The sequence below is a fragment of the Ursus arctos genome, unplaced genomic scaffold (genome assembly GCF_023065955.2).
Source record: "Ursus arctos isolate Adak ecotype North America unplaced genomic scaffold, UrsArc2.0 scaffold_1, whole genome shotgun sequence".
NCBI classification, from domain to species: Eukaryota; Metazoa; Chordata; class Mammalia; order Carnivora; family Ursidae; genus Ursus; species Ursus arctos.
The window spans coordinates 42,277,786-42,291,932 of record NW_026622763.1 but is presented as its reverse complement, the minus strand read 5'-3'; the positions used below and the strand labels follow the sequence as shown (position 1 = coordinate 42,291,932).

The window sequence follows — 14,147 nt, the reverse complement described above, 5'->3', positions numbered from 1 at the left end:
CAAATATTATCTCTTTTTAAAAGTAACAATATCCCTAGAATCTTGACACTCCTGTATAACAGATATTTCTAGGCTATGACAAATAAACACTAAACTTAAAAACTGAACTAGACTATTTATGAGCTATAAGAGACTATCATTTCTGGGTCACTGGCCTGATACCAACTTAGAATACCAATTCTATCTGGTGGCTACTCACCCAGCCTACATAAAATGGAAAAGTGACTTCAGATTCCTTTCTGGTACACAAACTAAAGCAATACAGTTGGTATGCTTATTGATAGTTCCCCAAAAAGGAAAGAAATAAGAAGTTTTAGAGACTAGAAGTTAGAGCTCAACCATGTTAATTAACAAGGTGGTAAGGCAGGTGGATAAGGGGAATAAAGGACTCACACACATTGCTTGTGCTTCAACATCATCTTCAAAGAAGCAGTGCAAATATAACCCTCAAACTACCATCTCTCACTAGGCAAGGTCATTTTTGCAAGAAAAATACGTAAAAGTTAATACCTGGATGTGTACACTTTTATATATTTTTATTGAGCTTATTAATTAAATATCACACAGAAATTATCTTGGGTAAGCCTCTGAACAACCAAGAGGTAGGCATTAATATTCACAATTTATGGATGAGAAAATGGAGGCTCAGAGAACTTGGATAAATTAAATGAGATGACACAACCAGCAAAGTGCTACCACCATGATTTGTACCTATACAGCATGCCAAAGCTAGTACTCTTCATCACCAAGCTATTTGATGTAACACTTTCTCCTAACACAAAAGCAAGAAAAGACTACTATTAGATTCAGTTACTTGACAGCAAGGTTTGTGTCTTATTCGCCATCAAATACCCATTCCCCAGCAGAGTACCTTGCACACACAATACGCTATAGAATAAATATCTATTGAAATCAAGAGCTCCAAAGAAAGCATTTTACATAGTTTTACCATTCATGTTTATTTCTCCTTCAAAAAAAAGGGGGCATTTGTTTTCTATAAAAATCTAATTACTAGCTTTACAAAATATATACTTCCCATTTCCTTATCAATGATCAGTTTTGAATTCATAAAATACTCTCCCATGGCATAGTGAACTGAAAAATCCAAACATCAAAGCACTGACCTGTGTTTAATTTGGAATAAAAACTGCACCCAGTAAAGCAATTTGGAATGTAAAAAAGTGGCAGTGAGTATCTATTAATCAGCTTACTAGTTGTCTAAGAATAATCACTGAGGAATCAACTATGACCTACAAGACTATCTAGCACCATAATCAATCCTAAATTCTTTAGGAAATTACAATGATTAGAACATATTAAGCTTATTAAAATATATGCGCTATGGAAAGGCTTCTTATACAAAGTCATAGTTTGCATTTGCTGGTACAATACTGGCATTAACAACAGGGAGTAGATCTTGTTCTTTATGTCCCAGTGTATGCCTGTGACACAGTAGTGATCAGTAAGTATCTGGTGAATGACCAAGCATCCTCAGATTGGGAAAAGGAAAGTATTTCAGAATCAAAAGTCAATAAATAATATTCTTACAGGTAATGGAAAGAGTTTTAAAGGTTTTCCTTTATCTTTACTGAAACAGCTTAATTTGAACTAATTTGAAACAGATTTATACCACTCAAAATACATAGTAAGTACTAAACAATAATAAAGTAGCGCAAAGACTATATTATTAACACAGAAACTATAAATTAAAAGAACTATACTAAGAAGTATTAGTTCCATATAAGATTTATGTTTCTTAGAACTTTAAACATAAAATTGCTTTAACATTCCTAGCTGACAATTTCTGATAATAAGAGTGTAAAACAGGAAGCAAACAAAAGATAATATAGTAACTAAACTTGTTCCAAGAGTTGGATGGGTATGCTCACAGAGCTATATTAGGAGTGGAAATAGAATTTTTATGTGTCCTATTTTCTATTTTTCTCTTGCAATCTGGAAAACTAGATGAAGAAAAGGTGTGTATATGTGTATACAATTCGAGAGTAGGACTATCCAGCCCTAACTGACCCTTATGGGATACTGACCAAAAGAAATCTTATGAATAACACGTATTCTAAATATCTTTCACTACCTTTAGTCTATGGCCATACCACCCTGAACACACCCGATCTCATTGATCTCGGAAGCTAAGGAGGGTCAGGCCTGGTTAGTATTTGGATGGGAGAAATTAATCACTTCAAAGGCTAGAATTTTAATATATTTATTTTTCTTTCCACCTGCATGTCCTAGAGAAATATGTCAGAAAAATAGTAAGTGCTCAATAAAAAAATCAGCTGATTCAGATTTTCTTAAATTAGGAGGTACAAAATACAAGGGAAAGTTTTCATTTCTTTTGTAGTCATTACCCTTACCTTCTTAAAGTGAGCAACATAGTTAAAGACTTGTTCTTAAAAAAATTCTCAGAAATATTCATATTCTATATTTTAAAATATGCTACTTGTTAATCTATTTAAGTAGCAATTAATTTAATCTCTACTCAAGACATATGGCTTCATAATACTAGGAGATAGGTATTAAAATCCCTGTTTTATAGACACGAAAACTGAAGCTCAAGATAGATAACTTGCTCAAAGTCATACCATAAAGAAGAGATAGAGATAAAAATGGAATTTGACTGCAGCCCTGATCCCAAAGCCTGTGCTCTTCATTACTCTATGCCCTGCCTTTATGATAAGTATTTCTGAACAATAATAAGAAAAAGCTAAAACAAACTATTGTTTTATAGTTTAAAATTCTCCACCACCTTAAAGCTTCTAATACAAAACTTTTGGATAAGTAAAATGCTTGCCCCATCCTTACCGTGAAAAAGATAAAACCTTATAAATCTCTGAAAATAAAAGGTAAACTCTCATAATATTCATTCCCTAATTCTTTCTTCCTATATTTGCATTTACTTTTCAAAGCCCCATCTTTTTTTATAAAATGCTGAATAAAGACAACAATAACAACATCAAAAACTATTCATTTTACATTCTAATATATCTGTGAAAAAAGCGTGAACAAAGAGGTAAGTATACCACCTGGAATAGAATTATTTCTACATTCTTCTCCAGAAGGACAAACTTCTCTTTTCTGAGTGATGTCCTGCCCGCCTATCAAAGCTCAGTCCAAGCTTCACTTACTTTGTGCAGCCATACTAATTTCTTTTTTCTTCTAATTTGTATTTACTATGTTTGCTATACAAGTACTACTTTATTCCATTTTGGCACATACAAGGTTCTGAATAAGTATTCATTGAATTATTTCTCTCTCTAGCAACCAATTTAATACTTAGTTATAGAACAAAGCAGTATCAGTGTAATTTGTATTCTATCAGTATGCAATGTAGGATTATCAGCACATAAATGGCAGAATACTATTTGGCTCACTGGATGTATGTTATCTGGCATACACTAAATGTGTATGACTTACCTTCTCAAAATGACAAAGACTGGTTTTTTATCTATTTTATATACCAGAATCATTAGCACACAGGCACATCAGATGCACTTAAGAAATACCTGCTGATAAGTTAGTTATTTCTGATCAGTTGGAATAAAAATTTCTCAAGAAAATTCAGCCAGTATGAACATTTATAGGGACTAAAGGGTTATTAGTGTTTTTTTTCTTTTAATGTTTTCAAAATAGAGAACATGAAGATTGTTATCAGTTACCAGGTAACATATGAACATTTTGCTGACAGGAATTGTGATAAGAAAATAGGTTCTCAAAAGTAGTAATAGTTGTATGGTAGTTTTATGACTTTGCACAAAGTCATCATTCTTTTTGCCCTAAAGAAGTATAATCATATTATAAGCTAAATTAACTTCTAAATCTGCTGCTGGATCAAGTCCAGTTGTGGGCTGAACATAGAAGATAACAAAACTTTAAGCAAGAGGCTGCCACTTTACTACTTGAGAACTGAAGCTTAAAATATTTGAATATGTGTATTTTACAAATAAACTAAAACAAAATTTTAAAAACGATTTCACTGTTAAGTTTAGGGTCAAGCTCATCAGTAATTTCTATAGCTTACTCTCCATTTAAATTATACATGTTATCATTTTCCACCTTTTAAACATTTTTTACATTTACAGGACATTTTTAAACATTTTAAAATATTTACAGGATTACATAATATACAGAGTGCTACGGATTCTTTATCATATAGTATATTTTATTATTTATGTAGGTCTCAATGTTTGGTCCTAGGGACGTTGCAAAAGCTGACAGGAATGAGTCTGTCTAAATTGTTTTTTAAAATTAATACAACAAATACTATATGAGGAAAATCAATTAATACATAGTAACTACTATAAATAGTACAGTGAACTACTGAGAAATGTGTAGCCCCTTACCCTGACTTACACTGAAGGGAGTGGTATCTATCCATATAAGTTAAGAAAAAGTCTTGCAATAACCTCTGGTACTTTCTCACTTTCCAATCCTGAGTTACTCTAATTACATAGTTCATAATTGTCTAATATTAAAGACCCAGTAAAACAGCTTGAGCTCTGAAGTTTTATAGACCTGATTGGTATCCTTGTTCTGCTGCTTAATAATACTATAATTTTGGGCAAAGTAATCTCTTTGACCTTAATTTTTTTACCCTTTCATTGATAAAATGGAGTAATAATGGTATCTCCAGAATTACTAAAGAATATATGAGACAAGTTGAAATATTTATCATACCTGGCACCCAGCAATAATTCCATAAAGATACAATCAAGTCACTATAAAAGGAAATCAAACATCATGAATTAATGAGATTACAAAGATTCAGTGCTTACCTAATTGCTCAAAAATAGGTAATACTGGGATTTATAAAAATGAAAATATAAAATTTACAGGAAAGAGGTATTAAGTGAACAGAGTCTCAACTTGAATAATTTACATATAGATTGTCATTTTAACTCTTGATCTAATCATTGTCTTACTAAATATTTTGACAGCTTTGATAAATCACATGCAGGGAAGGGGAAGGAGAATACTATGCTATTCTTCAGTTTTTGTAAGCTTATATTCTTGGGTTTAATATTTTACCTGGAACACTCTGGCCATGGATTTACTAGCATTTAATTTGGCTCATAGTTTTGAGAGGTCTTGACACTAAAAGAACCACAAATTACAACCAAACTCAGACATCCTATAGATGAAGTTACATTATTGAGAAAGACTGGATCCTTATTTTAGGTCGTGAAATTGTATGAGTCTACATGTTAGGTACAAGAAGTGATGTGAATCATCACTGATAGATATTTATACTAAATTTTTTAAAAAATATTTTTTCACAACATATAAACCTAGACAGTGCTACCTATGATTTTATAAAGTAATTTTAGATATATTATTTTGAAAAAATTACTACATTTTACCATATGACAACAGTTATGTCATACTAGTATATTTTTAAATGAAATTCATTCTTTTAACATGAATTATGATTAATTAGAAATTAATGCAAATTCCAGTTATAAAACTGCCATTTAAGATATATAAACAAGATAACTAAAAATACATATTTATATTGTTTTCCGAATGTCTTCCTTCATCGTATTTAAGTTTATATTTTCCTTTTCAAAGTGGCCACCAACTCATGAATCAAGTATAAAAAGTCAGATACACTAATACTACAAAATAGAACTCTAATTATATTTAACATTAAGCTTCAGTGATTTTTTGTAAATATTGTGGTGGAGAGACTTAATCAGATAATTCTGTTATATTTCTAAAATGATAATTATTACTTAAATGAGTTAATCTGAATTATTAAAAAGATACCTTAATTAGGAATTAAACTTAAGAAGTACTATACTATACTTTAATTCATAAAACTAACAAATGTCAAGGATTTTCAACTCTTTTTATCTGTACAGTTAAGTAACAATATACTTAGTTAAAAAAGTAAATTGAAATATAGGTACACAGCAAGCATCAGAAGTAATCCATTCTGAATTGTCTAGTGTATCGGTTTCTATTATTATTGTTTTTGTGGCTAGATTCCACCTCTGAAAAGCTAAATCACATCTAATAGGATCATGATTTAGAGAAGGCCTCAATTTTTATTCATCATAATAATATGATGTCAGAAAGTGTACAACTTCAAATCATGACAGATAAAAACTCCATGTTTAACAGCCTCATTTAGTTTGTTTGAGCTGGTGAGCAGATGTAAATGTAATCTGCAATACTAGCAAACTCCAGGTCTGATAGATAGCAAGCTAATATTTATTTTTAAGTGCTCTAAAAATTATTTGTAAAAGCTGCATAAAAAGGATTCCATAAATGTATTGTGATTTTATTTTAACAATTATTCTCCACTACAATGGAAGTACATGCTCAAACAAGACACCTCAGCAGTATTTTAAAGCAGTAACCACCTAGCCAATTTCTGTATGTTCTGTAGTTTTTCTAATCCACTCTCCCTGTGGTTGAGCAAAATCGAATTGCCTCTCACATTTGCAGACAGCTCTGTGAAGGTGATAATAGAGCTGCTCCCTGCTGTCATGAGGCAGGAAATAGGAAAATGGCATATGGGGCTAGAAAGAAAGAAATAAAAAAAAGAAAGAGAGAGAGAGAGAACGAAGGGGAAAAAAAGAACTAAACAAGAACAAAAGATTTCAACAAAGAACAACTATAACCCAATATGCTTTGCAAGTTAATCTCTTTTCCTAATCATTTAGCATATTTAAATCATTCATCTGTGTCCTCACTCCAAAAATGCGAATGGCTGATTCTAAGTCTTGGGTCAAGTTTTCATCGTCTAAAATATTTGGAACATCCAACTCCAGAATATGTCCTGCACATTGCCTGCAAAACAGAGTGTCTTTAACTAGATACATAAAATGTTGTGCCAATCCCAAATTTGCTATTTTAAAATAAAGGAAGGTAGAACAATGTTTATTAATAACATGTGTATATTAATAAAATGTATACAGCAGGCTTTTAGTATGGTCTAACATTCCTAAATCTATGAAATACAAACAATTTTAAAAATAAACACTTATGATTAGACAATAGCTGATTAAAGTAGAAACAAATCTCTAAGTAGTTATATTGCTAATAATACCAAGACGACATATTTTTCAACTTGTACAGATTTTTTTGTTTGTTTTTTTAAGTACACAGACAGGGTTTTTTTTGTGTAAGAATCCTGCTTTAAACAAAAGAAATTTTAATTTAATGTATCTGGAAGCAACGTGGCAGTAGATGCTAATAAAGATAGAATCTACTCTACCTTTCCTTTTACACTCTGAATGGGATCCACAACCACTGCCACAGCTCTCTCCGACAAGGCTTCAAAGCTCTGCTGAGTGTTGATATCCACACCAGAAAGCCAACAACCAAAGCCAGGGTGACTGTGATACCAACCAACAACCATCTCAGGCCTGAAACAAAGAGGGCATTCAGCGGTTCAGAACAGAACAAGTAATACACATTTATGATATGAAAAGAAACAACACACTAACAGGGTATAAATTAAGAAGAGATGAAAAACGCACAGGTGTGAAAAAAGCACCATTAGAAACACTGAAATCATACACCGTATTATCCAGAAAACATGGAAATGAATAAGCATGACAAAGGAGTGCTATCATTAAGAGATGCACATTAGCAGTGGTAGATAAGGCTTTCAGTTTTTCACCTTGTTACCACACTTTCTCTGAGCCAGTTTTACCCTTTCAGCATTCAAGTAAATATCTACTCTTTAACTCCTTAGGTTGGGAGTTGGATTTTCCAGGCAGAGTACATTTTTAACAATGGACACCAGGATCCACTGTTGTGAAAGGATTAAATATCAATTAAACCAGCAGTAGAACTAGGAACTCAGTCAAAAACCAATTTGCACTGTTCTGCTCAGCTGCTGAGCCTTTTGCTAACATTAATTTTGAAGTTTCTTCCACAGTAGAAGAATTTGAGCAAGAGAATGACAACTATTGAGATTTAATCTGGGGGGGGGGAACTTGAAGAATATTTGCATTCTACTTTCTCTCTCTTTAAAAAGCATATGCTTAATATAATTAAAAATCAGAGTCATTCAGTTTCAATACATGGAACATACAAGCTCTTTCAATTATAAGTTACTAGGCAGTAACTCCATATGCTGTTAAACAGGGAAGCTACAGCCCAAGCTTACTATGTGATGGTTGCGAAATTTAACATGAGGCAGTTTTCTCATTGGCAAATTTCTTTGACTCTAGAAGAAGAGATACTAGGTAGGTGATACATAGCATTGAGAGTAATACCTTTACATGAACTACATGGCTTTTTTCCCCTAGGTATATTCATAAACATCCAGATTTTCGAAATACATCTCTAAAAATATTTCCCATTATTCCTTTATATAATCAGTTAAAATACTTACCTTCCTGTCTGCTTCAACATATCTAACATTTTGGCTTGGAACACTGGATCAACTGCTTCCACGCTGACACCCTGGTTAAGATAGAAAGAAACATCATTAGTTTTAGAACTATGAAAAAAGAGCCACAAACATTTATTCACTCTAACTGAACAAAAAGCTACCCCCAAACCTCAGGGTTGATCTCAGGGTTTTAAGACTGAGCCCCCACTGGGCTCCGCACTGGGTGTGGAGCCTGCTTAAGATTCTCTCTCAACCGGGCTCAGTTGGTTAAGTGTCTACCTTCGGCTCAGGTCATGATCCTGGAGTTCCAGGATCGAGCCCTGCATCAGGCTCCCTGATCAGCGTGAAGTCTGCTTCTCTCTTTCCCTCGGCTCCTCCCCCTGCTCATGCTCTATCTCTCACTCACTCTCTCTCAAATAAATAAATAAAATAAATAAATAAATAAATAAAATCTTTAAAAAAAAGATTCTCTATCCCCCTCTCCCTCCCCCACAATTCCCCATTCGAGACAATCTATAACCAAGTCTTTTAAATGCTGTGTTATCTTGCTAGGTCAACCAAAAAATTTTAGAACATGGAAGAATTAAAGGCATTCATGTCATCTTTCCAGTGATAGCTCACTGCCGTTTTAACTCCTACAAGCCTTTCTTCTAACATTAGGAATTTAATTCTAATCTATCCCAATAAATCGTTAACAACGTAAGCACTTCCTTCCTACCAAAACAAACAATATTTGAATTCCAATTGAGGAAGCATCCTCAAGAATAGGGGTATACAATCTGTTGCCTATAGGTTTTTTACATTTTTTTAAAAGGGTATTTGAAAAAAACAAAAACCACAAGAATATGCGACAGGAACTTACATCTTTACAGAAAGTTAGCTAACTCTTGGGCCAGAAGAAAACCTTTCTAATCTACTACACAGAATGAACACAAAGATCAAAATCTTCTATTTCATATTGTCAAACAAGCATTTACGAGGAAATAATGATACTAAAGCTTAAGAACTTTTTATTATAATTGATAAGGACCACATGTAACAGAAATACTAGTTAACTTTATTAGTTTTTCATATTCTGAAATGAAAAGGTAAATATAGATAAAAATAGCCTAAGATATAAAAATAGCCTAAGATATAAATCTAAATCTTTAGTTAATACATAGCATATTTCCCTATACCCAGGTGGACAAAATTAGTAGATCTAAATTAGTTTACCTCAACAAACTAGTCCATTTGGAGAAAAATTTGTGTATTTTTCTATATTTTGCATTATTTACAAATACACTGCAATCTGTAGTAACTACTCTGTTTAAAATGCTGGGACCTCTCTCTAAAATAAGTAACAACAAATACATAAATCTTTAAAAAAATGGGGTGCTTGGGTAGCTTAGTCAGTTAAGCATCTGACTGGTGATTTAGGCTCAAGTCATGATCTCATGGGTCTTGGGATCGAGCCCACAATGGGCTCCACACTTATCAGGGAGTCTGCTTGAGATTCTCTCTCTCCCTCTCCTTCTGCCCCCACCCCAACTCACACACACTCTCACTCACTCAAATAAACAATAATACATAAATCTTTAAAATGCTTGGGCATCTGAGTGGCTAAGTTGGTTAAGCGGCCGACTCTAGATTTCAGTGTAGGTCATGGTCTCAGGGTCATGAGATTAAGCCCCACGTAGGGCTCCGCCAAGTATGGAGTCTGCTTAGGATTCTTTCCCTCTCCCTCTGCACTCCACCCCTCAGTGTGTGATCTCTCTCTATAAATAAATAAATAAATAAATAATAAAAATATAACTTGTTTTATTCTATTATCTACTTTATCAAGGTATACTTACAGTTAAGAGCCTCAAACAAAGCAAACAGCTTTATGACAATTTCTTTAATCCAGTTATTTTATAAGGCTCAGTAAGAGAAATGTTGCATAGTAGGGAAAGAACCATCAGAAAAATATACATGTTACGTTTTTCTAGGCAAACAGATGAGAAGGATATGTGTGTAGTTTTTTTTTTTTTTAAGATTTTATTTATTCATTCGACAGAGAGAGAGACAGCCAGCGAGAGAGGGAACGCAAGCAGGGGGAGCAGGAGAGGAAGAAGCAGCCTCCCAGCGGAAGAGCCTGACGTGGGACTCGATCCCAGAACGCCAGGATCACGCCCTGAGCCAAAGGCAGACGCTTAACGACTAAGCCACCCAGGCGCCCCTGTGTGTAGTTTTTTATAAGAAAGGCAGAATGGTTGTTATTTTTTGGCCATTTTCTTTAGATCTAAATGCATACCTTTTTACACAAGTCCAATGCATTAAACAAAAGAGCAAAACAAAACCTTCTAAAGAATAATGCATTCTAAATAAGTAAAGTAGATGACTTCCAAATTTGTACGTAGAATACTTCCTCTCTAGAGAAATTAACACGCCTGGGCAAAAGAACTAAAGTTTGCCATAGTTTTTTGGTTTCTTTAAACTTAACATTTTGAATACTTTAAACTTAAGAGTCATTTATCACCATTTATAAAAAAACGGGGGGGGGGAGACTAGATTTCAAATCAAAAGGAATAAAATGTGAGGACTAGATAACGTATGTGAATTAGAAGTCTAATTAAAAGAGTCTCTAAAATCTTCTGAATGGAGTGTTCAAATTAAAAGCCTTACTATTTTAGGGTAACTAACTTATAAATCTAGTATGCTACACTAGTTAGAGCTGAAAGTATGAGTTAAGGGATTTAATGCTAACATCATTCAATTTGTGGACCTATAGAGAATTCTTGATGCATTTAAAAGATGAATGATTTAAAAAAAAAGGATGAATGATTTAATTCCATACAGGGTAGAAATTTCTATCATTAATCTTACGATGGATTTTTCCTATCAGGAAGAGAAAATATAATGTGATCAAAATTATTTTGCATAGGAAAAGGAAAGAGAAAAGAAACACATTTACTTACAGCAGGCAACCATAAAAAGTACTCACTGTTCCTGACTGTGGCATAGCAAACACATCAATCACTCTGACGGTGTAATCATCAACAAATTCTCCGAGCATCAGACCCATAACTTCCATGGGAACTCCAGCCCGACCATGCTTTAACATCTGTAAAGAGGAAGATACAAGCATATAAAGCTTTAATATCTTTGGTATTTTTTTTTTAAATAACCTAAGTTTGTTTCAGTGGAAATAAAACACTCTTATTTTACAGATGCACCTAGAGCAATGGCTTAAGTTTGAGGGTTAACATGACAAATACTCCCAAGTAAAAGAAAGTGAAAGCAACAGAGTTCTCTAAAGCAAGTAACTCTATTCAATACTTACTTTTAACAGTGCAAGGGAAGAAATATAGACTTGTTCTGCTGTGTCCACCGCAGGAGCATCTGTCGGTGGCCCCTAGAAATAAGCACATCAATTATTATAAACACACAGTTTATGAGTTTAAAATTAAAGGTATATGTTATATAAACTTGATTGTTTTTAAGAGTTTTGGGAAAACCCATCAATTGTCCTTTTATTCTCAAGTATCCCTTTATTCAGGCACAATACAAATAATCAAAACAACTTTGTAAATATCAAACCTGTGGAAAACAAATCAAATTTAGTGCTCAGGCAAGTGTCCAGCGGACATAAAGCTTACATCTTTCAGCACTGCTAATCTACCTCTGCTACAAAATAACTACAATGCACCAATTAGTCATGGTTCTTCTTCTCAATCTGGGATGGATTTTCAGACAGTTTGTACACTAGGGCTATGGGATCTCTGCAGGTGCACAGATATAGCTGGGGGGAGGGGACAGAAGATTTCTAATCCCTAAGTAAAAGAGCTGTGAACAACATACTATGCACTCACCTGATAAAGTTGTTCCCCTCCCCAATACAACAAATTTAACACAAGTGCACCAGACGTGAACAAACTGGCGTAGCCAACATGAAAATACTTTCAAATTCTGACTAGCACCTTTAAAACAAACGTTACTATTTATCTTACTACAGGTTAAGGCAGACACTATATTCCCCCTAAGGACTGTGTCTTCTTCATCAAAAGCAACAAGCCTCTTTTGACTATAACATTCAGAGGCACAAGGTAATTTACATAGGGTCCTTACCCTCTAGGTGACTACAATCTTATACATGTAATTCTGCACACATGAAAGCTTTCTTGTTTTTCAATATTCAACAGTCTGGGAAATTAAAATGTGATGTGTCCTATAATTGCCAGGTTCTGTTTTGCTCGAAGTTCCCTTTCCTTGACAATAACTCTATTACAAATTACAAAAGAAATGTTAGTTATCCAAATTATAAAGCAATATTCTATCATGCTTTATAGGTTTACTTACTAAAATTAATCAATCACTTTACTCATTACATTTCAGATGTGTAGGTCTATGTGTATTTTGTGCTTCTTCTTGTCTATTTAAATGCTAAATTCTGTGATTTTTTTAATTTTAATTTTTTGTTTAAAAATTCTTAATATTTGCTGGCAGCATTAAATATAAAAAGTTCTACAATAAGTTTTTTCTAAATACAAGAATACAAAATTCTTTTTTTTCTAATAGAAATTATTTGTTTCCTTATGTACAAAGGGGTAAGAAAAATCAAATGCCTAATTTTATTTTTAATAATAAATGTCAGATAATAAATTTAAAAACCAACAGTAATTCTCCATTTATTAGTGCCTAATGCAGCTTTACTGCTTACCTTTCAAATAGAGATGAGTCTCTTTCAAAGGTTTATTTATTTATTTACTTGAGAGAGGGGGAGAGAGAGAGAGGGAATGCATGGTGCAATCAAGCTGGGGTAGAGGGGAGAGGAAGAAGGAGAGAATCCTCAAGCAGACCCCCACTGAGCACAGAGCCCCATGAGGGGTTTGATCACAGGACCTTGAGATCATGACCTGAGCCGAAATCACGAGTTGCACACTTGATTTCCTGAGCCACCCAAGTGCCCCAGTATAAGTCGCTTTCAGAATGAAAACTCTAAGATAGGCTAAAGTGCTATCATGCCAAAACATTTGTTGGGATCATCATATAAAACATAATACTTTTTAGGGGCACCTGGGTGGCGCAGTCGTTAAGTGTCTACCTTCTGCTCAGGGCGTGATCCCAACGTTCTGGGATCGAGCCCCACATTAGGCTTCTCCGCTAGGAGCCTGCTTCTTCCTCTCCCACTCCCCCTGCCTGTGTTCCCTCTCTCACTGGCTGTCTCTCTCTGTCAAATAAATAAATAAAATCTGTAAAAAACAACAACAACAACAACAACAACAACAAAATACTTTTTAAAGATTTTATTTTAGAGAGAGTGTGGGAGTGCAGACAGGGAGAGGGACAGAGAGGGACTAGCAGACTCTATACTGAGCACGGAGCCCAACGTGGGGCTCAATCTCATGACCCTGAGATCATGACCTGAGACAAAGTCAAGAGTGGCTGCTCAACCAACTGAGCCACCCAGGTGCCCCTAAAACACAGTAATTTTGTTGCTATGATCATTTTATTCATCTAACTAAGAAAGTAAAGAAAGTTTAAGAAAAAAGGTGAGGACAGTAGTAAGTTAGCTGTGATGAGAGGTCTTAGGATAGTACTACTTTAAATCAGGATAATGAACACTGTATTTATTCATAGAGATTATTTCCTGAATCCAGAGCAACTTAAAAATTCCATATGGAGAAAGAATTTAAACTGGTATCTAGACTGTAGTTATTAATACAGCCTTTCTTTCTTTTTTTTTTTTAAATACTGCCCTTCTTAACTTGCCAGAAAATACTAAAAAAAGGAACAGGGAAATAAAACATCATACCATCAG

General features: G+C 33.9%; 1 protein-coding gene across 2 annotated transcripts in view; it reads right to left on the bottom strand.

Annotated features, from left to right (window-relative positions):
• Window positions 1-14,147, bottom strand: part of PSMD14 (proteasome 26S subunit, non-ATPase 14) — a 99,734-nt gene that overhangs the window by 30,748 nt on the left and 54,839 nt on the right. For both annotated transcript variants that reach the window (XM_026492682.4, XM_044381528.3), the window contains exons 4-7: window positions 11,670-11,741; window positions 11,331-11,450; window positions 8,366-8,436; window positions 7,238-7,388 (exon numbers count right to left, since the gene is read on the bottom strand). In XM_026492682.4, the coding sequence (XP_026348467.1) occupies window positions 7,238-7,388; window positions 8,366-8,436; window positions 11,331-11,450; window positions 11,670-11,741 (414 nt within the window). The remainder of the gene's footprint in view (window positions 1-7,237; window positions 7,389-8,365; window positions 8,437-11,330; window positions 11,451-11,669; window positions 11,742-14,147) is intronic.